The sequence below is a fragment of the Lynx rufus genome, unplaced genomic scaffold (assembly GCF_022079265.1).
Source record: "Lynx rufus isolate CCGP_SWC_20201006 ecotype Redwood Valley unplaced genomic scaffold, mLynRuf1.p SCAF_8, whole genome shotgun sequence".
NCBI classification, from domain to species: Eukaryota; Metazoa; Chordata; class Mammalia; order Carnivora; family Felidae; genus Lynx; species Lynx rufus.
In genome coordinates this window covers 82,041,534-82,068,042 of record NW_025814896.1, presented here as the reverse complement: position 1 = coordinate 82,068,042, position 26,509 = coordinate 82,041,534, and the positions used below count along the sequence as shown (strand labels likewise).

The window sequence follows — 26,509 nt, the reverse complement described above, 5'->3', positions numbered from 1 at the left end:
TGTAAAGAACGTATCACAGAACTGTAAAGACTTCACATTTTGTTGATGATATTTATATATTTTGTTTTTGTTACTTAGCATTTGGCTTTCTGAAATGTTTTCATTGTTTTTAAATTATCCAAAGTTTACTAGAAAAAGATTAAATTTTCATGTTTTTCTGGAAAAGTTAAAATTTATTTCTGGATAGGTATTAAGTTTTTATGTCAGAATTAAAATCAAATGTAACTCATGAAATGGCAAACTTCGCAGAATTTGTTCTTAATCACGTTCCTTTTTCTATCCATAAAAGTTGATTAAAATTCCTTTTTCCTGCTTCTAGCTTTTTACATCTTTGAGTAACACTTATTTAAAGGATGAAATTAAATGATTTATAGTATATTTACAGAGTTGTGAAACCATCATCATAATAAATTTTAGAACATTTTCATCACCCCAGAAAGAAACCTGGTCATTAACAGTACTCCCCATTCCTCCTACCCCATCCCCAGACCTAGGCAACCACTAATCTTTCCATCTCAATATTTGCCTATTGTGATTCATTCATATAAGTACGTTTTTGAAGTTTTTCTCTGAAAATCAACTTACATGTTTAAAATATTTTGAGTCCGAGAATAAGCAGCTGATCACTGGTGTTAATAACTGATGTTCTAAACAACTATTTGGTTGTATTCAGCATGAAGTATGGAGAAAGAAAAAAGCATAAATGGTTTTTAGTGATCTCAAGAGGTGATCTGGTCAGCTGGGAGTCACGTAGAGGTTAAAGGAGTATTTTTGCCATTGAAGATTAGGATATCAGGGTTAGGAAAAAAACTTAAATGTCATCAGCTTGCTTCCTACTTTTTTCACAAATAGATGGCAGGAACCATATGAGGAAATCTGAAGAGTGGAAGCTTGAATCTCTAAGATTGTGGCTAAAGAACCACAGTGTGGCCATGTAAAGCAAGAAATGGGGATTTGCTAGTTAGAATTGTTTACGTTCTTTTATGTATGCATGTATTTGACATTTTACTAGCATTTACTCTTTTTGGAATGGAGGGTTGTCAGGAGACTAATGCATCTGCAGAGATGAAATCCCTCTTACAAAATCCTCTAAAAATGCTTTAACCTAAAGGAGGATGGCATATGCTATAAGGTATCTTCTTGTACTTTTACCATCTTATTTTAAAAAAATTCTACTTTAAAAACAAAATTAATTAAAAATAAATTAAGATTGGGGTGCCTAGGTGGTTCAGTCGGTTGAGCATCTGACTCTTGATTTCCACTTGGGTCTTGATCCCAGGATGGTGGAGTCAAGCCTCACTTCCCCTCAGTTGGGGATTCTCTCCCTCTGCCTCCTTCCTCTGCTGTCTTGCTCACATGTGCTCTCTCTTGCTCTTTCTCAAAAACAAATTAAGATTAACAAGCCTGGTTGGAGGCCTTCTTTTTCAAAGACCTGGGGCCCTAACATCTAAACTAATGGTTCTCAAAAGAGGGTAAATTTACCCTCCAAGGGACATTTGGCAGTGTCTGGAAATGTTTTTCATTGTCACAACTGAAGGTGTGGTGCCATTGGCATATAGCCAGGAATGTTGCTAAATTTATAAATGCATAGGATACATCCTATGTTATCCTGCACACCCCTCTCCCCCAACAAAGAACAAAGAATAGCCACCCAAATGTCAGTAATGTTTTAAACCTGTGGTTTGTATTATTCTGGCTAGTGTTCTCAACTCCTGCCAGGTGGGAAAATAACTCTCATTGGGTATATTAGATTAGCCCTTTAGGTCCTCTAGCAACTCTCTCTTTGCAGTTGAGGGCATCTGAGGGAAAAATAAAAGGACATCTAACTATGACACAGTGCAGATATTCTTTAGTAAAAATTAGTAATTAGAAATAATTAGAATTAGATATTCTACAGTAAAAATTTTTTTACTGGAAATGGCAGATTTGTTTTACTGCAGATCTGAACTATTATGTTTTGAATTGTTCGTTACTGGTGCATAAGTTTTTGAGGGGTAGATTGGGCCCAGGTTGTGGAGTTTTTGAACGTGATAAACTTGATATATACCACTATCAAAGAATACATAAGGAGAGTGACCTATCGTATCTGAATTTTAGAAACATGATTCTAAAATTGAGTGAGGTTAGAACCAAAGAAGGTTTTGCTAGGAGATTCTCACAGCAGTCTAATCTGCAAATAAAATCCTGAACTAGATTACTCACAATTAGAATGGAGAGCAAGGGATGGATGTGTGATGAATTTTGGAGGTAGAATCCATAGGACAGTCCACACTGGTATAGAAATTAAAGAATGTAGAGAGGTCAGGGAGTCAAGTTGGCTGTAGGGTTTCTAGCTTAGGAAACTAATAGATTATTGTGCCATTAACGGAGCTAGAGAAGGAATAAACTTTTGGCAGGTGGTGGCAGATAAAGATGGCATAAATAATAAACTTAAGTTTTGGCTATATTGAATTTTAGGTATCTTTGAGACTTGTAGGTGAAGATGCCTAGTAGGCAGTTAGAAATGTGGGTGTGAGACACTGAAAAGAGCTTATAACTGGAGAAAGATCTGAAATCTGTCTAGTTTTCTTTATCTCCACTACCATTATCGGAGTTCAGGCTATGGGCATCTCTCAGTGAGATTAAGCAAGTTTCCTATCTGGACTCTTCTAGTCTTAGTCTTCTCCATTGCATTCTCTGTGCTATAATCAGTGATTTTTCTGAAGGGAAAATCTGATTATATCATTTCTCATCATAAATTATTTCTGTGACTATTTTATCCTCATGATAAAATCCATATTCCTTATTCTTTTAATAGATTTGTAATTTCATTTATTTTCCCAACTTACCTCTCTAGCCTTGTGACTCTCCCCAATTCCCTCCTCCCCCTGAATATATAGTTTTCTCAGACATGTTGAATTATTTCCGGTTTCTGGCAGAAGGCTTCTTTTCCTGTCCAAGCCTTTGCAACATACTATTCCCTATTCCTGGAGTATTCTCCTTTTCTCATACTTCCTCCCCTCCGTTTATTTGGTCACTTCTACTTATCTTCACTTCTTTGTAAACTTTTATTGATTCATTATTTTTTATTATTATTGAAAAATTTTAAACCTACAGAAAAGTCAAGAATAGTGAACACCTACACACACATACATAAACACTCGCCGCCCCCCCAATTTCTTTTGCCAAGTCTGAAAGTAGGCTGTAGATTTCATTACATTTCACCCCTAAATACTTAAGCATGCATCTCCCAATTACAGGGACATTCCCCTATATGATCACAATGCTGTTATGATACCTAAAAATATCAACACTCAACAAGCTTATTAAACATACAGTCCATACCTAAATTTCTCCATTTGTCCCAAAATTTTTTATAGCTGTTTTTTTCTCTACACTATTACAAGATTCAGTTAAGGTTCATGTATTGCATTTGGCTGGTATGTCTCTTTAGTCTCCTCCAATCCAGACTAGGCCCAGTGCCTCCCTCTTCTTTTTTGGTTTATCCTTTGAAAAATAGAGGCATTTGTGCTCGAGTTTATTCCATATTCTGAATTACTCTGTTTCTTCATGATTAGATTCTGGTCAGATATTTCTGGCAAGAATACCACACAGATGATAGGTATTCCTACCACTTTATCACATCAGGAGGCACATAATGGTAGTCTGTCCCCCTGTTGGTGATTCCAGCTTTGATCATTTGGTAAGGGTAGGAACTGACAGATCTCTCTATTATTTTTTTAATAAAGAACTGATAGGGTGGTACTTCATGGCTATGTAAATATCCTTTTCCTAACATCCTTTTAAACCAATGGTTTTATCATCCATTAATGATCCTTCCTTGAGTCAATCATTGCATTTGAGGATTACAAATGGTGATTTTTCTATTTCTCTTATTCTGTCTGCATTTATTACTTTTATTGGCTTTTGAGGGCAGTGAGGTCAGATCTGACGAAGACTGAATATAGGCAATTGAATTTAGAAATCAGGTCATTCCTCACCATTTCCAGAGCAGTGAGTGGTAAAGATGGAAGATTGTGCAGGAGGTAGACCCAAGAGAGAATAGAGGTTTGCCAGTGAAGGGGAGGCAAGAAGTAGCTCAAGGAGATAGAGCTGAGGGAAAAAACTTTAATTTAGCTCTTGAACTTTTTTTTTTTTTTTTTTGATGGGCTGATGAGATAGGAGAGTCAGGGAATAATTAATACAACAGGGCTGGGATGAAGTGGGAAGAGGTGAAATCAAGAACAGTTGGTTGGAGAATTAACTCTGGACAAGAGTACACACCTGTATTGTCTATCAGAAGTTAGGAGTTGTGAGAATTAGGTACATTTGAATGTGGAGGGTAGAAGTCCTATATGAGGCTTTTTTTTTTTTTTTTTTTGGTATGAAGTAAAAAGAAAATTACTTTTTAAGCATGAGATACATGCAGGAAGGTAAACTAGGGGATATGAAGAGAGTGATGAAAGTTTTTTATAAATACTGTGTGGGGATTGGGGAAGATCAGTGTTTCAGTATAAATAAGTGAAAGGACTGCTGAGCAGGGTCATATCTGAGATTGGAGTTCATACATTTATAATCTGCATGTTTTATCTAAATTTTCTCCATTGTTTTGCAGCCAGGAACAAAGCAAAGATAGATTGAAGATGGATGAGGGAGGAGAGAATTAAACCTGCAAGGGACACTGTTGAAGTAATTGACAGGGGATAAATCCAAGTCATTTTTGTTCCTTTTAAGAATATATTAATACATAATTTCTTCTAACAGATATTTTTAAGGTAGGGTAAATTATACAGATTTTATTTTCAATTTACTCTTCTTGTGTAGGCATTTTAATATGTCTTATGGTTTACACATTTAAGATATATGCATTACCCAGTAACTTTAAATTAGTGATTTTAGAATTTATTTGCTAATCTTTGGCTGAGACACCAAGAACAGAATACCAACATTTTAATCTGATTCACTTTGACAAAAATTTCACTAGTAATATAGTCATATCAATGGCCCAAAGGAGTAAAATAAGGTATCTAAGTTAAATTTGGTTCCCACTGAATTTTTTACATGCTAGAGGCAGATTTTATCACAGTACAGTTTTATCATTCAATTCTGGCCTGTGATGCTTAGTTAGTTTCAGTGGCTGCCCTATTATGTTTTTTGGTGAATGTGCGAGGGAAAAAAGACATTGCTTTCATTTTGAGTAACATCTAGACTTAAAAAATATATATAGTGTTTTGAGGATATTTATGATTTTTATTCCAGATAAGGATGTCATACATGAAATATCACTTATTTTGTAAATATTTAAATTTAATACTACAAATAGTTATAGTTTGTATCGTTGTAGCCATGATTATCTCTTATTGTTCCTTCTTGTCACTAGATTGAAAGTAAATGAGGAACATAAGGAAGCACATGTATTGTTTCCTCCAAGACATGGCCTTATAAATGTCAAATGGGAATATAAGGAAAAAGCAGATTAGTGCAACTTTGTTCTTATTTTCTGGGTTCACTTTAGCTTCTTCCATGCTCCTTTAATACCCAAAATGAGTAGACAAGTACTTATTTATGAGGGAGCCTTAATTTGTTAATTATTTCTTGAAAGCCCACATCTTTCTGTTTAAATTTTAGCTTTATTGTTGAGATCGTTGTGTTTAAAAAATTTTAAGTACTTTAAAAAACTATGATTAAACTAGATTTGGTCAGGTGACGAATCGTATATACTTAAATAGTGTAGCAGTATATTGTCATTTGTGTCTAGGTTGTATGAAAGAAGACTATCTATAACATTTACCAGAAATTGGCTCCTAAAATTCCAAAAGCGTTGTGGAGAATATTTCTTAGAATGTGAGATATTTGAGATATTTTAGATTACTATGATTTAAAAAATAGTCTGTACTGATTTCTGTCATTGATCTTTGGTAGGACATTACAGTATTTTTTTTTTTTCCTTGTTTGTGTCAGTACATCTAAATTTAGGGAAATCAAGTTTGCTATTTTTTTGTTTGCTTTTAGAAAAAATAGGATTGAGTATAGATTTTTTTTCTTTTTTACTAAACTCAAACCCAAAATTGTATCACAAAATACTACCTCTGTCCAGCTCCAGTGTAAAAAAACTTCCCACTATATCTTCTCAAATTACAAATAGACATTTTATAAACGTTCATTAATAAGTTCATTTATTACTTAGAATTCACAACACATTTCTTGTTGAAAGTGTTGAACTGATGGCCTATAGTAGATTATGTATCCCAAGTTGCAGCTCCAGAATTATCCCTTTGCTAAGAAAAATATAGTGAATTATACGATGAAAATGTGTCTTTTTCCTTGAGGAATTGTTTTCTAGTAGTGCCAGTTTTATAAAGTTCTTTGAACCTAAAACTGCTGTAAAAAGTCAAGCCTTTAAAAAAATGTTATCACAAACAGATGTTAACTATTGCTATCATTTTTAATATAAGGTGGATATAAATATTTGTTAGTGTAAGTAATTTTTATTGGATCAATATTGATAGATAAGATAAGGAAAAAAAGAAGAAAGTACTGGGTGCATGAAATAGATGAGAGGCAGTAGTGAAAGAATTTAGGTTTTGTTTTGTTTTGGAGAAGCAGTATGGTTTAGAGATAGAGGCATGGAATTTAGAATCAGATCTGAGTGCAAATCCCATATTCACAATTAACTAGCTAAATGGACTGAAACCAATTATTATTGAACCTGTTTCTTCATCCACATAATGGGTATTCATTCATTCACTGATTCATTCAGACGTGTTTTTCTAGCAAGCAGTTATGGACTATATAGTGTCTAGTCAAATAGTAGTGATAATATAATTCTTACTTTCTTTCCATTGCTTCCCTCTCCCTTCTTTCATTGATAACTAGTGGGGGGAGTGAGGCATTCCAGGTTTGCCCAAGTCCCAGCTGATTCTGCTCCTCCCACCTCTGCTTAAGGGCATTAGGTAGAGGAGTAGGATGTAGTGCAGTTTTTCTGGATCAGCTTGCTCATTTTCTCACTGTTGCCTGACAAAGTCCTGCCTTTCTCAAGGTGGGGCATAGTGTAAAGTGCCTCATAGTCCCTGGGAGTGATTTTTGTCTCTGCCTTCACCGCCACACCCCAAATCCCTGTGTTTATCTAACTCTTCTTTCTCCCTCCATCTTCTTGGCCCTAGTACCTTTTCCTGTTCCTTTTTAATCTCACCCTTCAGTTGGTTTCTTGCTGTTTGCCTACATATATGCTCAGGTCTCCGGGACCTAAAAAAATTCTTGCTCAACATTTAGTTTGTTTTCTTTCACCACCAAAAAGATGTTGATCTTGTTGCCTTTAGTACTTCATTACTTAACCTTTTGTGGTATGGCATCTGCCCCAACCACTGTCCTAATATTATTCTAATTCAGTATCCTTTCTTTCTAAAATTTTTTTAATGTTTATTTACTTTTGAGAGAGAGAGAGACAGACAGAGCTTGAGCGGGGGAGGGGCAGAGAGCGAGAGGGAGACAGAATCTGAAGCAGGCTCCAGGCTCTGAGATGTCAGTACAGAGCCCCATGTGGGGCTCAAATCCACGAACTGTGAGAGCATCACCTGAGCCCAAGTCGGTCGCTCAAGCTCAACTGGCTGAGCCACCCAGGCACCCCTAATTCAGTATCCTTTCTGAAGTTAGTAACCTTGACCTCTCTCTCTGCATCATGTTGACACTACTGTTCACACTTTGCTATTGGACACTTCTCCCTTGTTTCTGTAAGGATGGTATTTCTGATTGCTTTCTTCCTTTCCTTATAAATGTATTTGGTCTACCCCTTTCTACCCATTTCTCTGAGCTCTCATTAGCCATCTTTTTTTTTTTTTTTTTTGTACTTTGTGATATTACTTTCCTATGACTAGAAGTATTTTCTCTTACTCCTGTAATGTAATTGAACTGGAGACAGCAATGGAAAATTCATGGAGGCAGGGTTCTGTACACTACATGAAAGAATTTTCTTCCTAAAGCAATCATAATTATTTTACAGTAATAATCTGCTTTTGAAGTAGTCGCTTCTCCACTATTGAAGGTTTTCAAGTGAAGGCAAGACCCCATGTAGAAAAGATTCCTATATTAGGTAAAAGTTGAGCTAGATGGTCTTTCAAATTCCCCTCCAACTCAGAGATTGTAATTTTTATCTCATCCACTCTACTCCCATAGATTCAACTTTGACCTTTATTCAGATGTCTTCTAAATCATTATTTCTAGCCTCTCTGCCTTCTCTCCCTCATCTTTCCTCTCTTGCACAGTTTTTGTCATCAAACTTGCTTCTGTTCTAGGCCACACTTTTTCTAGTTTCAACATCATTTTCCAATATTATTTTTTCTTTTTACTAGCATAGCTTTGAGGATCACTGTTCTATTGTTTAGTTTAGTTATTGTTTACTTTTCTGATAGTAAATTATATCTGCTCATATTATTTTGCTGCCTCCTCTCCCCCTAAACTAGGGACACTCAAGCAAAGGACACCAATAGAGGAGGCTCAGGGTCCTAAAGTTTAAATTGATTATAAAACTTTGTATGACACAGTCCAAATATTAATACTTAAGATGTTTGTAATAATAAATAGTAGTAAAGTTGTTTATTGAATGTCTACTGTGTGCCAAGTATTGTGCCATGAGCTTACATAGGTTATGTAAGTTATATTCCATTTAAATTTTATAACATTGCTATGTGGAAGATACTGTTGCTGTTCCATTTTAAAAATGAGAAAACTAAGGTCACACAACTAATAAGTGATAGATACCTAACTCACTTTATGGCCAGTTTTCTTAAGTATATTATATATACTATGTTTCAAGAATGTAGAGAATCTAGAATAAAATTTTAGAAAGTCACATAATGTATGCAAAGAAGAGAATGTATTTTTGGTTTTGTATGTTTTTAGATTGTTGAAATGAATATGAACTTATATGAGACATTGTTAGCGGCTTATTTGTGCTTATTACTTCTTTATCCATGGTATTGTTCATTCATTCATTGAATATTCATGCATTTTACTGATTGCCTAGACTCTGCTGAGTGTGGCATAGGAAGGTGAATGAAACAAGTAAGTTTTCAGTATAGTGGGGGAGACAAAATTAACAGGTAAATAATTGGTTATAATTGGAGCAAGTACTAAAAAGATCATGCTATAATGCTAGTGATCGAGAATAATGGAGTGTGTGTGTGTGTGTGTGTGTGTGTGTGTGTTTGGATGGGGGAAGAGAAGGGAGAGGATGTGCTTAGATACAGTGGTCAGGAAAGGCTTGTTATAATAACCACTGTTAATGTTTTGTTGTATACCTTTTTATACATTATGTGTATGTAGAGAGAGTTATGTAAAGTTTTTATATCAAATGTGATTATATATTCTGTTTTGTAATCTCATAATTAAGTCTCTTGAAACAATAGCCATTGTTTTTTTTTTTTTTTTTTTTTTTTTTTTTTTTTAAATTTTTTTTTTTTCAACGTTTATTTATTTTTGGGACAGAGAGAGACAGAGCATGAACGGGAGAGGGGCAGAGAGAGAGGGAGACACAGAATCGGAAACAGGCTCCAGTCTCTGAGCCATCAGCCCAGAGCCTGACGCGGGGCTTGAACTCACGGACCGCGAGATCGTGACCTGGCTGAAGTCGGACGCTTAACCGACTGCGCCACCCAGGCGCCCCTAGCCATTGTTTTTTAATTTCCCCTCCTGTTCCACTCCAGCTTCCTCAGTCTGGCTTCTGTGCCCACTGTTGAACTTGACATTATTTCTGATGTAACTGGTCACTGCCTAATTGCCAAATCTAAATGATGGTTTTTTCCCCCTTATTTATTTGTGAATTCTCAATTGATATTTCTCCCACCTTCTTGGATGTTCCTTCTTTATCACAAGCTTTCCTTTATATCTTTCTTTCTTCGGAAATGTTCAAGTCCTCTTAGGTTCTGTACTTGGCCCTTCTTACTGATATCTTATAGAGTGATGGATTTAACACCAGTGTCTTTAAGTCTGTAATGACTCACTAGTCTTGTGGATCAAGTCCAAAATCCTTTGTAAGGTTTCACCCAGCCTAAGGATTCTTCATTTTTTTAATAGAAGGAAAAAAGAAATGAACCTTTATTAATACTTATTGTAAGAATTGATATTAGCACCTTCAGTCAGTTCATATGTTCATTTATCTTATGATCATCTTTATTTTAACTCAGTGGTTATCACTTGGGGTGATTTTGTGTTCTCCCTTCTTTTCTCCACCTCAGCATATTTGGCTTTGTCTAGACACATTTTTGGTTGTCATAACTGTATATGTGGCAGGGGAGGGTACTATTGGCATCAAGTGAATAGAGGCCAAGAATACATCTAAAGATCCTAAAATGCATAGACGGAAAACACCCAATAACAAAGAATTACTCAGCTCAAAATGTCAATAGTGCCATGGTCAAAAGAAACCTGCTTTAACTGGATTTTAAGTGTTTCCTTTAATTATGAATGTAGATAACCCTTCATAGGGATATTAGCACTGCCTGTAACTTTGTCACTAGTAGAAATTTCAAATATTTTCATGTCACATTAATGTGTTGCAGATACCTTGAAATATTTAAGCTCAATTATTGCTTAGAAATTAAGATAGATTTACATTAAGTGAGAAGCAAAAAATTACTATATTACATTTTAAAAAGTTTATCTCAGTATAGTTGTCCATTGTAATCTAATGTATTTTATGCATTATAAACTAAATTATTCTGGGAAGGAGTCTGTAGACTTCACCAGACTGCCAAGGAATCCATAGGATAGAAAAGCTTAACTCCTGGTGCAGAGGCTTAAATATTTTTGGTGAGAATGCTTCAGAGGTGATGATGTTTATTTTATATTGTCATTTCATGACTCATAATATTAAGTTGTCATACTATTGTCAATGATGCCAAGTTTGATGACTTAGTTAAGGTAGTGACAACCAGATTTTAAAGATACATTTTCCTCTTTGCATTGCTTAGTAATCTGTGGGGTAATACTTTGGCACAAGATGAGTGTTCTGAATCTGAACAACCTTTCACCTAGTAGCTTTAGCATACATCGATGATTATTGCCTGAATTGGTTTATACCTTAGGGTTACAACTAATTCAGTTCTTCCTTCTACATTTATTACTGGCTTTGTTCTGTAAAGAAGAGATTTCCTTTCCTCATCCCACTCCACCCACTTTTCCTCATGACTTTTTCTTCCCCTAAGTATCACTGTATATTCATTAATTTTTATTTAGCCAATATGTTACACTCAAGTAAGTTTCTTTTCCTTTTTTTTTTTTTTTTTTTTTTTTTTGGAGTGCTCCAATTGTCCCGCAAGTGGCATTTGAGCACCCTTTTTACTTGGTCCTTTGTCCTTTTGACAGATCCTTCTGGTCTTTGAGCATTTACTTGCTTTCTGATGCAAGAGTTCTCAGGATCGACTTTTTTTTTTTCCCCTGTGCTCCAGGTCTGAACTCAGATATTTCTTCAGTGAACCGTGGTTTCTTTGTGGAGATGGTATAGTTTTCACTTATTCCTTGAAAGTAGAGCATACCTGTGAAATCTTTTGTAAAACTGAAATAGTGTAAAGCAGAGAAACACTTACCATTAATTTTTATGGGAAAATGTTTGAACGTTCCCAGACCCCAAAAATGACATGTTTTAGGCTTCTCCTATTTCTTAAGACATGTATTACCAATGGTTGCCTAGAATAAATTGAGAAAAAGCACAGATACTAAGATACACGGTTCAAAGCTACGGTAGCTTGTTGCTGAGGTGCTGAGTGTAATTTCAGGGAGGTAGTTTGGCAGTGCTACACTTGCTGCTTTGGGTGTGTCCTGTGATGGCTTGCTGCAAACGCTGAATGCGGTTTTTGTCTCTCACCTTTTTAAAGAAAAAGCAAAAATCCTCTTTGGATTTCTTTTGGTTAGTGAAAACAGGTGCTAATGTAGGTCTTTAGTAAAAGCAGACTGGCATAATGCAAACTTTGGAAAAACAGTGTGTACCTACATTTAGAAACCAGTCCGAGCCCTTGGTATGCTCGGTGCTTCTGGAGTGGCATTGTTTTAGGAACTTTTTTTTTTTTTAACGTTTTTTTTTTTTAATTTATTTTTGAGACAGAGACAGAGCATGAACGGGGGAGGGACAGAGAGAGAGGGAGACACAGAATCGGAAGCAGGCTCCAGGCTCTGAGCCATCAGCCCAGAGCCCGACGCGGGGCTCGAACTCACAGACCATGAGATCGTGACCTGAGCCGAAGTCGGACGCTTAACCGACCGAGCCACTCAGGCGCCCCAGGAACTTTTAATAGAAGCTTGTAACCTAACTTGTAACATAAAAAGATACTTTGAGCTATAAAAGAAAGACAATCACATGTTTCTTTTTTTTTTTTAATATGAAATTTATTGTCAAATTGGTTTCCATAATACACCCAGTGCTCATCCCAACAGGTGCCCTCCTCAATGCCCATCACCCACTTTCCCCTCCTCCCACCCCCCATCAACCCTCAGTTTATTCTCAGTTTTTAAGAGTCTCTTCTGGTTTGCCTTCTTCCCTCTCTGTAACTTTTTTTTTTCCCCTTCCCCTCCCCCATGGTCTTCTGTTAAGTTTCTCAGGATCCACATAAGACTGAAAATATATGGTATCTGTCTTTCTCTCTATGACTTGTTTCACTTAGCATAACACTCTCCAGTTCCATCCACGCTGCTACAAAAGGCCATATTTTATTCTTTCTCATTGCCACGTAGTATTCCATTGTGTATATAAACCACAACTTCTTTATCCATTCATCAGTTGATGGACATTTAGGCTCTTTCCATAATTTGGGTATTATTGAAAGTGCTGCTGTAAACATTGGGGTACAAGTGCCCCTATGCATCAGCACTCCTGTATACATGTTTCTGATCTTACTCATCCTTACAAATTCTTTTGGAATGAATGAGACTGTTTCTTTCCTTATCAACTCATACCCATGCTCTTATCTATTCACTTAAGGATTATCAGTAGCTGTCTAACTAACATCTCTCTTCTGATCTGTTCTACATATTACCCATTTAATCCATCTCTAAAGTATTTATTATATATCTATCTGTGTGCCAGGAATTGTGTTAGGCACATAGAATACACAGGAAAAGGAAACATCAAGAGGTTCATAGTCTAATAGAGAAGACCTATACAAAGACCAAATTTTCAGTATGGTTGTTGCAAAAATAGAAATACATAAAGGGTGACTTAAGTGTGAGAAACCAAAGAAGGCTTCAAGAGAATATAATAGTTGAGTATGGTATTGATATCATTATGAAAAGATGATTGTGTAAAGAATGGTGGAGTGATTTACAGATTCTCATTGTAGGTGACCGCTGATTAAATGCCAAATTTGTTTCTAGATGTAAAGTGGAAGTATTAGAAATCAGAGGTTACCTGCATTTAGTGCATAGAGCTTTCTTTTTCCCTGTATTCTGTGTTTTTTGTTATTATTTTTGCTAGGTTTTTTTTTTTTCTGGATAGACAAACTATTCTTAGGTTACACTGAAACTTTCTTACTAGGATGCCTCATCATTTCTGTTCTTTAGCTTTTCAATGAAAGATTATTTTTTTGGCTGAAGTTGTTTGGTTTAGAGGCCACAGGGATTTGGTGTATTTGTTTATGCATCCATGCCTTATGAATAAATCCACAATATTTTATTACTAGTGATTGCACATACTAAGTATCTGCATCATACTTATGTGGCCATTAATACAACGTTTGGTTTTTACTGTGGGGAAATCTTAATAAACTCAGGATGATTGAAAGAAATGGAGAGACAAATGGTTTGAAATTGGGACTCCCCTATATAGGCAGTCCCCTAATTTTACATACTCTCTTTATAGTTAGAGATGTTCCCCCATTTCATAAGAAGAATTAGAAGTGTAGGAAAACAAACAAACAAAACCTACATATGTGTCCCAGTTCAGAATCTTTAAAGAGTAAATAAGGTACCACTCCCCCACCACCTCAGATACTGAAATAACTTATAGGAGTCTAGAAATTTTTTCTAGACTAGTTTAGTCTCCATCTCCTCAAGTATTTCTGGCTTCCTGAGATGGCGCTTAGGATTTCTTTTTGCTGTTAAAACAACATGATGGTAAATAGTATAAATTGAAATAGTAGTGTGCTATCAATCAGTATTTGATTTATCTGACACCAAGCAATGGGCAATCAATATAAATACATTTTCCATATATTTGTAGCTTACTTCTACAAATGTCAAAATGTCTTTAATTTAGCCATTTTATTTGATGAGATTAATAAAGTTAAATAGACTTTATGTTAAATTTGGAATTATCCTTACTAAATACTTAATATACAGGATTATGTATTATATACTTTCCTATCCTTTAGATTATCTTTTCTCTCTCAAATATATGATGTTATATATATATATATATATATACACACACACACACACACATATATACATATACGTATATATATATATATGTATATATACATATATATGTATATATATAAAACCATACACTTAATGTGTATGGATATATATGCAACAGGCCAGTGATCCCTTTCAAACCAAGACCCTGATTAATTCATCTGGCCATGTTCTGTGTGTGTGTGTGTGTATTTAAGTATGATTTATTTTTCAGTACTTCCCAATACAAGCGTTTTACTCTAGCCATGTCAGTTTCCACATAGTCTTATGATTATTCCATGTCCCTTAACCTTTGTTCATGTTATTGTTTGCTTTCTGTTCAGGGACCCTAAGGAAGTTATTTATCTTTGTGCATTTTCTTAACAGTTTGTTTCTTACGGTCTTAGTGGTGTAATTGGATTTGTTTCTTTTGCATTAGGAGGACTGTGACAGATAATCAAAGAAGTCTGGGGGGCGCCTGGGTGGCTCAGTCAGTTGAGCGTCCAACTTTGGCTCAGGTCATGATCTCACGGTTCGTGAGTTCAGGCCCCGCATCGGGCTATGTCTGTGCTGACAGCTCAGAGCCTGGAGCCTGCTTCCAATTCTGTGTTTCCCTCTCTCTCTGCCCTTCCCCCCCACATGCTTTGTCTCTCTCTGTCTCTCAAAAATAAAGAAAACTAATAAAAAATAAAAAAAAAACCCAAAGAAGTCTGGGAAATGTCAGTTTTAGCTTTCCACTAAACTAGGGGAGAGTTAGAGTAGATTAATTTTTTGTCACCATTCTCAGCTTTGTCTCTGCTCTTTATTTCTTACCCTTAGTATATTCACCAGATTTCCTGAGTAGGCTTTTTTTTTTTTTTATTTTGTTAAAACCCATGTGTCTTTGTAAACCCCCTAGTCTTTCTGAGCCTTGCTATACTGATCTCCAGTATGAGGGAACTTAGACTAGATGATCTCTCTAAGTTCCCTTTCAGCTGTAAACTTCTGTTTATGTTCATTTATTTATTCCTTCACTGAAAAATGTTTATTGAATACCTGTTATTTGATATGTATACTCTGCACTATAAGATTATCTACTCTCCAGTAATAAAATAATACATGTTCTTCAGTATCCAGGTTATGTACTGCTTCATTTGTAAAGTTTTACCTGAAACTGTAGCCTACGTTATGTTGTCTTGCCCCACAAATTCTTTTAGGACCTAGTGAACAATGTAGACATAGGTTAACCTGTGTTTTGCTTAGTGTTTTGATTGTTGTCATTACTTAATGTAATTGCAGACACCTTGGAGAGTAATACTTCTTTTATAATTGATAACAGTTGTCACTTAGTCGTAATAATCATGACGGTAACTAACATTTATAAACACTAACTTTTGAGACGAACGTTGTTTTAAATGCTTTATATATACATCCATTCCTTTTACTCTTACAAAATGTTTGTGAAATGGGAGCTCTTTTCATGTCCATTTTTACAAATGAGGTAAGGTACACAAAGGTTAAGTAAATTTCCTTGAGGTTATACTGCTGGTAAGTGAAGAATTTCTGCAGTCAGACTTCAAAAACCCATTTGCTTATAATGCGTAATTACTGTATGCTTGCTGAATGAATGGATGTTTTCATCTTTAATATATAATTGGTTACAGCTTTGGTATCTATTTTGCACTTTGGATAAAAGACTGAAGATATTTCACTTCCGGGAGAATACTTTTCAAACAAGGACAAATAACTTTCTTAGTAACTAATTATGAGTGACACAGTTAATAGTATTCAAATTGTATACTTACACCTTGAGGGATTTTTGGATAATGTATCCTTTTCAGAGAAAGTGTGAGACATGCATAATACTTACAGATGAATTTTGATTTGTGTTAAGTGTCTTGATTATTACTTGTTACTTATTTTCAGTTGAGTGGTGATTTTATGCAATGGCTTCAAGCCACAGTTCTTCACCAGTGCCTCAAGGAAGCAGCAGAGATGTTTTCTTTAAAAAAGAGGTAGATCCAACAAAACACATTCGACCTGTGCAGTCACTGCCAGATGTATGTCCCAAGGAGCCCACAGGTAAGGCCTTTTTCTGTTTGTTGAAGATTTTTCCTGAGGGTTTGTATTCTCTTTAAATGAGTAGTCAGATTCTGTATACAGTTGACCCTTGAACAACATGGGGTTTGAACTACATGAGTCCACTTATATGTAGCTTTTTTTTTTTTTATAAATACAGTACAGTACTAGAACTATATTTTCTCCTTATGAATTTCTTAGTAATATTTTCTTTCCTCTAGCTTACTTTATTTGTAAGGATATAGTATATAATATATATAACATACAGAATATGTTAATTGACTATTTATGTTATCTGTAGGGCTTCCAGTCAACAGTAGGCTATTAGTAAAGTTTGGCAGAGTTGAAGTTAGATGTGGATTTTTGACTACGTGGGGAGGGGAGTGGTCTGTACCCCTAATCCTTCCATTGTTCAAAAGTCAGCTATGCTTAAAAGAATAAATTTTATAGTGTTAAAACTAAAGAGATAGATAATTTGGAAGTTGATTGGAAAATTGGAATATAGTTCTTTTCATTCATTTCCATAGAAGAAATTACTTGCATAAACGGAAAAAAAAAGTTTTGAAAATGGAAGCTAGAGATTTGAAGCTTTTTAGTTAAACATAGTATAGTCAATTCTTATTATTTGTGGATTCTGTGTTTGTAAGTTTGCCTGATCCCTGAAATTTATTTGTAGCCCTAAAATCAATACTTGTGGTACTTTTGTCATTATTTGCAGCCATTTGCAGAGGAATGAAAAATTTGAATTGCCTGATGCACATGTACCTACCTAAGGTTGAACAAGGCAACACTTTGCCTTCTTGTCTTAGCTCTCATGCTATAAACAAGTATCTTTTTTGTGGTCTAAACAGTGCCACATTTTTTGCATTTTTGAGCTTTTTATTGGTGCTTTTGCTGTTTAAAAATGGTTACCAGATGTAGGGCTGAAGTGCTTTCTAGTGTTTCTAAGCACAAAAAGACTGTAATGTATGCACCAATGAAGAAAATTCATTCAGGTATGAATTACAGTGGTGTGAGCCATGAGTTCAGTGTTAATGAATGAACAATATATATTAAATAAGGTGTCTTTAAACAGAAACACAGAATAAGATTATTTATTGATTGGTTGATGAAAATTTTGTGACCAGAGGCTTGGAGGTACCTACCCCTGTATTTCCCCTAGGAATAGTGGTTCAGTATTTGCTAATAGAACAAAACTACCATGAATAACAAGAATTGACTATATATTTTTGTTTCCTCTATGATTAATGCCACAGCACCATTTCTGGCATCTAATCATAAGCCAAACAAAGGATATTTGAACCAGGTGTGTCTGCCATAATACAACAGAAAAGAGGTAAACCTGTGAAAAATATGGAGTATTAAAGGATAGAATATATATAATAAAAAGGTAGAAGAGTTTTGATGTTGAAAAAAGAGAAATTGTACATTAAGGAAAGGAACTAATGAAAGACTTTCTTTATGATCCACCCCACGATGCAAATACAACTCTCAAATTTTGCGTATTCTTTATCTTTTACATACTTTTCCTTCCCTTGGCAATTGATGCTGAAAGCTGAAGGTTATTTAATCAGATTGATTTTCATTAAAACGTTTGTTATAAAAGAGAGATTTTGGTGCCTTGGCATAGAGCAGAAACTAAGCAATTTTTATTTTTCTAGGATGTACTTTCAAATGTAGAACTTAGTTTACAGAGTTTTCTTGTTTACTTTTTGCAGGTGATTCAAATAGTTTATGTGTTACCCCATCTCTAGTTACAGATCAACATAGATGGACTATATATCATTCCAAAGTAAACCTCCCAGCAGCATTAAATGATCCTAGATTAGCAAAAAGAGAATCTGACTTCTTCACAAAAACATGGGGATTGGACTTTGTGGACACTGAAGTCATACCTTCATTCTACCTCCCACAGATCAGCAAGGAACATTTTACAGTGTACCAACAGGAAATCTCTCAGGTAATATCTAATTTTGAAGTCAGGTCGAAAGGGATAGAAAGATCTTTAGTTTGATTTATTATAGATTTTTGACCAATAATCTTTGATGAGTTTACAGTATTCTTTTCTGTCTATATTCATTCTACTGTCCTGGGTTGTATTTAATTCTTTGCTTAGATATATGTAAATACATTTCTCTTACTGGAGTGATTTTTCACATTTATACTTTTCTAATAGTGCTAAGATTCAACATGCAACCCGCCCTGCCTCCCAAGGAGAAAATTGTTCTGTTAGGCCAGTAAAACCCAGATGATTTGTGAAGTTTAAGAAATGAGCAGAATAGAACTGTTTCTTTGTTTCTTATTTACCACAAAGAATTTAATAGAGCATGCTAGCTCTGGCAGATAGTCTTGATACCTTTAGACATAATATATTGCTCTACATTCAGTTCTGAGCGAGTGGTCCTAAGTTTGAGATGGCTTGTTATTCATTTTTAGTGAGTATTTTCCATATAATTTTGGTTACCATTTTAGTCTTTTAAGAAACTCACTTTTAAAATGGGACAGGGGATATTAAAATTTCTTTCTTTACTGAAATATAATTGCCATATAACATTATAATAGTTTCAAGTGTACAACATAATGATTTGATATTTATATATATTGCAAAATGGTCACCATAAGTCTAGTTAACCTCTGTCACCATACATAGTACAAAATTTTTTTTTTTTCGTGATGAGGATTTTAAAAATCTTTCCTAGGAACTTTCAAATATGCAATACAGTGTTATTAACTATAGTGATCGCGTTTTATATTACATGTAGAAGAGGGGATATTTATATTTTTATAATACCCCTTTTTATACTTTTTTCATTAGCAAGCCTAATTTGCATTTAGCTGACTTCATTTCACTTGATTACTTTGTTCCTTTTATGATTTGGAAATAGGCTAAATATGATTACATTATTGGCATTAGTACTATACAGTATCTGGTTAATTTTTAGTACTACCTACTATTTTTGTACAGCACCTGTAAATATTATTTACTTTTATATAATGTATATTCACATATGCTGTCTAGAGTTTTTGTGTTCCTCTTTTTTTTTTTTAAAGTAGGCTCCATGCCTACCTAGTGTGGAGTGCAACATGGGGCTTGAACTCATGACCCTGAGATCAAGACCTGGGCTGAGACAAGAGTCTGATGCTTAATCAACTGAGCCACCCAGGTGCCCCAAGTTTTTGTGTTGTTTTCAACAATCATAGCTGTCTGGATGTTGTTAAGTGGATGAGCTTTAATATGCCTTCTTCTTGATGGTTTGTAATGTCATGCCCCATAGCCTACCATTTGGCTTCTCTATTTATCCATTTATTGATCAAATATTTATTGAATGCCTTCCATGTGCCAGGCACTGTTCTAAACACTAGGGATACAACAGAGACCAAAACACACTATTTCTCTCCATTAAAAAGCTTACATTTCTAACAAGGATTAATAACAATAAACCCTTAAGCAACCACTAAAATAACAAAACAAAGTATTATAGCTAATAAGCCAACAGAAGAGATAACATGAAATGAAAAAAATTCTCAATCCAAACAAAGGCAGAAAAAGGGTAAAAAGGGAGCAAAGAATGGATGAGAAAAAAGAAAAACTTCAAGATGATAGACCTAAACCTAACCCTGTCAATAATCATATTAAATGTAAATGTTTAACCACCCTGATTACAAGTCAGAGGTTGTGAGATTGGATGAAAAAGCGAGACCCAACTGTATGCTGCCTATAAGAAGTGTACTTTAAATCCAGAGACACAGAATATTTGAAAAGTAAAACGATGGAAAAAGATATACCATGCTAACACCAGCCAAAAGAAAGCTGGAATGGCTATATTAATACCAACCAAAGCAGATTTCCAAGCAAAGACTATCCTAGGGGTAGCGATTATTTTATAATGATAAAAGTGTTAAGTTAATCAAGAGGATATATTTCTAAACATTTAGTCTGTAAAAACAGAACTTCAAAATATATGAAACAAAAATTAGGAATTTTATGGGGGAAATGGATGAATTCACAATTCTGGTTTTTATGGGGGAAATGGATGAATTCACAATTCTGGTTCGGGATTTTAATACTTGTCTCTCAATAACAAGTGCCCAATGACAGCACTGTCAATCAACCTGAATTGACTTTGAAAGAACACATTGAAACAACATTCCACCCAACACAGAAGAATACATTTTCTTCTGAAGTGTTCCTGGAACATTTATCAACATAATCTGAACCATAAAACAAATGTTAATACATTTAAAAGTCTTCAAGTCATACACAGTATATTCTTTGACCACAATAGAATTAAATTAGAAATTATTGACAGAAAAGTGTGTGGAAAATCCACAAATACTTGGAAACCAAAATTAACACTTCTAAATAAAAATGTGGGTCGAAGAGGAAAAGGAAATTAGAACCATTGATCCTTGAACAACTTGGTTTGAACCATGCAGATCCACTTATATGCAGATTTTTTTGATAAGTACAGTCACAGTACTGTAAATGTATTTTCTCTTCCTTATGATTTTCTTTTTTTAAAAACAAACTTTTTTTTTTTTTAATGTTTATCTTTGAGAGAGAGAGAGAGACAGAGACAGCATGAGCCAGGGGAGGGACAGAGAAAGAGGGAGACACAGAATCCAAAGCAGGCTCTAGGCTCCGAGCTGCCAGCACAGAGCCCAACCCAGGGCTCAAACTCAGGAACCACAAGATCATGACCTGAGCCAAAATTGGATGCCCAACTGACTGAGCCACTCAGGCGCCCCTTCCTTATGATTTTCTTAATAACATTTTTTTTCTAGATTATTTTAAGAAATAATATGTAATGTGTAATATACAAAATATGTGTTAATTGACTTTTTGTTACTCTTAAGGCTTCTGGTCCACAGTAGTTGGTAGTTAAGTGTTTGGAGAGTTAAAAGTTATACTTGGATTTTTGATTATTGGACATTGGTGTCCCTAACCCCTATGTTGTTCCAAAGGCAGCTGTTGTTTGAACTGAGTGGAAATAAAAACACAACATATCAGAATTTGTGGCATGCTACTCTGGCGGTACTTAGGGAACAATTTATAGCAGTAGATGCATATATTAGACAAGAAGAATAGTCTCAAATTAGTGACCTCAACTTCCACCTTAAAAAGCTACCACAAGAACAAATTTAAACCAAAATAAGCTGAAGAAAGAAAGAAACATCAAAGTCAAAATCAGTGAACTAGAAAGTAGAGAAACAGTAGAGAAAAATCAGTGAAACCCTAAGCTGATTCTTTGAGAAGGTCGATAAAATTGGCAGACCGGGGCGCCTGGGTGGCTCAGTCGGTTTAGTGTCTGACTTCAGCTCAGGTCAGGATCTCGCAGTTCGTGAGTTCGAGCCCTGCGTCAGGCTCTGGGCTGACAGCTCAGAGCCTGGAGCCTGTTTCAAATTCTGTGTCTCCCTCTCTCTGCCCCTCCCCTGCTCACACTCTGTCTCTCTCTGTCTCTCAAAAATGAATAAACGTTAAAAAAAAAAAACTTAAAAAAAAATTGGCAGACCTATAAGCAATGCTGATCCAGGAAGAAAAAACATAATCACCAATAACAAGAATGAGAGTGATGACATCACTAGAGATTCTACAGTGGTTACAAGACTAATTTGAACAATTTTATGCCAATAAACTTGACAAGTTAGAGTAACTGACATATTTGTTGAATGACACAAATGACCAAATCTCACTCAAGAAGAAATAGATAACCTGAATAGCCTTATACTTATTAAAGAAATTGATGTTAAATACCTTTTCAAGAAGCAAACTCAAGCGCTCATGGCTTCACTGTTGATTTCTACCAAATATTTAAGGAAAAAACAATACCATGTCTACACATATTCTTTCATATTTTGGTGAAGATATGAAGGATAGGGTGAGTATTAGGATGAGGCTGGCAAGGTGCCTGAGATGTAAAATATGAAGGGGCATGAGAATCTAAGAGTAGGTACCTCTTTCAATATTGTACCCTAGGCTCCTTGCTTGCCTCACCCTATTGCCAGCCCTGGTGGAGTAACTCTCACATACTGTTGGTGGGAATTTAGAGTGGTACAAACCCTTTTGGAAAACAGTTTAGCCATTTCTTAAAAAGTTAAAAAAAATACTTCTGGCTCAGCTTAGAAGGAGCTTGGAAGCTTCTACTCCTGTTCTCACAAGAAAAAAATCTGAAAAAACTGAAAATCAACAACTCAGAGGCTTTTTGAAGGTAACAGCCCAGGGGTGCAAACTCACTAAAAGACAAAGGCCTAATCACAGAACTCTGGAATGCTTCCCTTCCTCCCACATCTTCCCACCATATCAATAGGGCACCTGTATAATAAGGGAATACAACTAAAAGACTTAATATTGTCTTAATAATGTCTCAGACTTAATATTTAAGAAATCTGTAAAGGCAGCAAGGGAGGGCACCTGGGTGGCTCAGGTTGTTAAGTGTCCAACTCTCAGGTCATGATCTCATGATTTGTGAGTTTGAGCCCCGTGTCAAGCTCTGTGCTGACAGCACAGAACCTGCTTGGGATTCTCTCTCTGCTCCTCCCCCATTTGCTCTCTCTCTGTCTCAAAGTAAATAAATAAACATTAAACAACAACAAAAAAAAGATAGCAAGGGAGACAAAAACAAGGACACCAGAGGAAATTTTAGCCTCTAACATCTGCAGCTACAGCAAACAGTAAATACAGCCTCATTCCTAGCCAGATAAACATAAATCTCACACAAAATGCCTGTTTACCTCAGTTCCTTTTATCCAGTACCTCATATCTGGCATTCAACAGAGAATTATAGTATATACTAAAGATAAGAAGAAGAAAACCCCACAGTTTAAAGAGCAAGTACTAGAATGAGACTCAGATGGCAACAATGTTGGAATTCTCAGACTGGGAATTTAAAACAACTATGGTTAATATACTAAGACCTTAATAGAAAAGGTAGATAACATGTAAGAATAGATGGGTAATGTAAGCAGAGAGATGCAAACAATAAGAATCAAAAGGAAATTCTAGAAATAGAAAACAGCAGAAATGAAGAATGCCTTTGATGGATTCATCACTAGACTTGAAATGTCAGAGAAAAGAATCAGTGAGCTTAAGGAAAAGTTGATAGAAATGTATCAAAATGTGTGGGTTAGTGAAAGCATTGCTTAGAGGGAAATTTAATAGTTTTGAATGCGTATATTAGTGAAGAAAAAAATCTAAAATTAATAATCTAAGCTTTTACCACAGGAGACAAAAAGAACAAATGATATTCAAAGTTAGCAGAAGGTGAATCACTGTGTTTGTACCTGAAACTAATGACATCATGTGTCAAGTATCTTACAATAAAACAAAACAAGAGAAGAAAAGAAATAATAAAAATTAGACCAGAAATCAGTGAAATTGAAAAAGGGAAATCAACAGAATCAATAAAACTGAAAGCTGTTTCTTTGAGAAGATCAATAAACTTGATAATTGTCTGGCCAAGTTAATTAAAAAAAAAAAAGACATAAATTATTAGTACTAGAAATGAAAGAGGTCGTATCACTAATGATCTCATGGACATTAAAAAGATAGTAAAATAATATTATGAACAAACTGTATGCCCACAAATTCTGTCTGAATAAATCTATACTTATTAAAGAAACTGAATCAATAATAATTTTTCAAAATAGAAAACGCCAGGGCCAGATGAGTTCACTGGTGAATTGTACCAACCATTAAAGCAAGAAGCTATACCAGTTCTTTATGATCTATTCCAGGAAATGGAAGCAAAGGGGATACTTTCTAACTTATTTATGCAGCATTAACCTAATACTGAAATTAGACAAAAACATTATGAAAAAGGAAAACTACAGACCACTGTCTCTCATGAACATAGTTGCAAAAGTCCTTAACAAAATATTGGAAAATCAAACCCAACAACGTATAAAAAGAATTCTATACCATAACTAAGTGGGATTTATTCTAGATATGTAAGGTTGATCCAATATTCAAAAAGCAATTAGTGTAATCCATAAATTAACAGGTTGAAGAAGAAAAGTCGTATGTTCATATCAATAGATATAGAGAAAACATTTGATAAAACTCAATACCCATTCATGATAAAAATGCAGCAAACTGGGAATATAGGGGAACTTTTTATTTTTTTTTTTAATTTTTTTAATGTTTAATTTTGAGAGAGAGACAGCACGAGCAGGGGAGAGCAGGGAGAGAGGGAGACACAGAATCCAAAGCAGGCTCCAGGCTTTGAGCTGTCAGCACAGAGCTTGATGTGGGGTTCAAACTCATTAACTGTGAGATCATGGCCTGAGCCAGTCAGACGCTTAACTGACTGAGCCACCCAGGTGCCCCAAGGGAAACAAATTCAACTTGATAGTATCTACAAAAACCCTACAACTAATAGTGAGAAACTAGATGCTTTCCTACTTAAGATCAGGAACAAGCTAAGGATGTCTGTTCTCACCACTCCTTTTGACATCATACTGGAAACTCTACACAATGAGACAAGAAAAGGAAATAAAAGGTATATACACTGGGAATGAAGAAATAAAACTGTCTTTATTCACAGATATCATGATTGTCTATGTAGAAAATCCCAAAGAGTCAGTAAAGAAACTCCTGGAACTAATAAGCAATTATACCAAAGTTGCAGGATACAAGGTTAATATTACAAAAGTAAATTGCTTTCTTATATGCTACTGATGGACAATTAGAATTTGAAATTAGCACAGCACCATTTACATTAGCACCAAAGAAAATGAAATACTTAGGTATAAATCTAACAGAATATGATCTATATGAAGATAACTACAAAACTGATGAAAGGAATCAGTGAAGATCTAAATAGAGATTCTATGTACGTGGATAGGAAGACTCAGTATTGTCAAAATGTTCTCCCCAACTTGGCCTATAGATTCAACGCAATCTCAGTTAAAATTCCAGCAATTTATTTTGTAGATACCAAGAAACAAATTCCAAAGTTTATAAAGAAAGGGAAAAGAGAATAGCTAAGAAAGTATTGAAGAACCAAGTTGGAAGACTGACACTAATTGACTTCAAGACTTACCGTGAAGATATAGTAATATAGACAGTGTAGTATTTGTGAAAGAATAGATATACAGACCAAAGGAACAGAAGAGAGCTCAGAAATAGACCTACACAAATATAGTCAACTGATTTTTGATAGAGGTGCAAAGGCAGTTCCATAGTCTTTTGAATAAATGGTGCTGGAACACCTAGATATCCACATGCAAAAAATAAATAAATAAATAAAAAAGAATCTAGACACAGACTACCCACACCTTTCACAGAAATTAGCACAAAATGGATCATAGAATAAAATGTAAAATGCAAAACTGTAAAACTAGAAGATTACGTAGGAGAAAAATACATGACTTTGAGTTTGGTGATGACTTTTTAGATAATGGCATCAAAAGTACAATCCATGAAAGAAAAAATTGACAAGTTGGACTTAGTTAAAATTTAAAACTGCCACTCTGTGCAAGACCATTAAAAGAAAGAATACAAGCTAGACACTGGGAGAAAATATTTTCAAAACACATACATGATAAAGTATCGGTATCCAAAATGTACAAATAACTCTTAAAACTCAACAATAAGAAACAACCCAACTGAAAAATGGGAAAAGGACTTGAATGAACATTTCTCCAAAGAAGATGTACAAATGACCAATAAGCATGTGACAAGATAGTCAGTATCACTAGTAATCACGTTTTAAGTGATAAGTTTTATGTATATTTTGCCACAATAAAAAAAATGGGTGAAAGATCTGAACAGGCATCTCATAAAAGAATACATATAGATGTCAAATAAGCATATGAAAAGATGCTCATATGTCATTAGGGAATTGCAAATTAAAATAACAATGAGATGCCACTACACATCTATGAATTTGAAATTGAAATCTATGAGAACTGAAATCTATCAGAAATTGAAACACTGATAGCACCAAATGCTGGCAAGAATATAGACTAATAGGAACTCTTATTCGTTGTGGGTAGGACTGCAAAATGGTATAGCCATGTTTGAAGACAATCCTGTAGTTTCTGCCACAGTTGCTATCAGAGCTCTGAACACTACCAGCTCAGTATTTTT

The 26,509-nt window shown here is 35.0% G+C and overlaps 1 protein-coding gene across 8 annotated transcripts in view; it reads left to right on the top strand.

The window, feature by feature from the left end:
• VPS54 (VPS54 subunit of GARP complex) overlaps positions 1-26,509 on the top strand; it is a 149,355-nt gene that overhangs the window by 59,390 nt on the left and 63,456 nt on the right. For 6 of the 8 annotated variants that reach the window (XR_006960350.1, XM_047069653.1, XM_047069654.1 and 3 more), the window contains 2 exons: positions 16,267-16,422; positions 18,138-18,379. Coding sequence is in view for 7 of the 8 variants with exons in the window: in XM_047069653.1 (XP_046925609.1) it covers positions 16,287-16,422; positions 18,138-18,379 (378 nt within the window). In the remaining variant the exon portion in view is untranslated. Of the gene's footprint in view, positions 1-4,594; positions 4,755-16,266; positions 16,423-18,137; positions 18,380-26,509 lie in introns of all 8 variants that reach the window. The other 2 variants (XM_047069658.1, XM_047069659.1) reach the window with 2 other exon arrangements.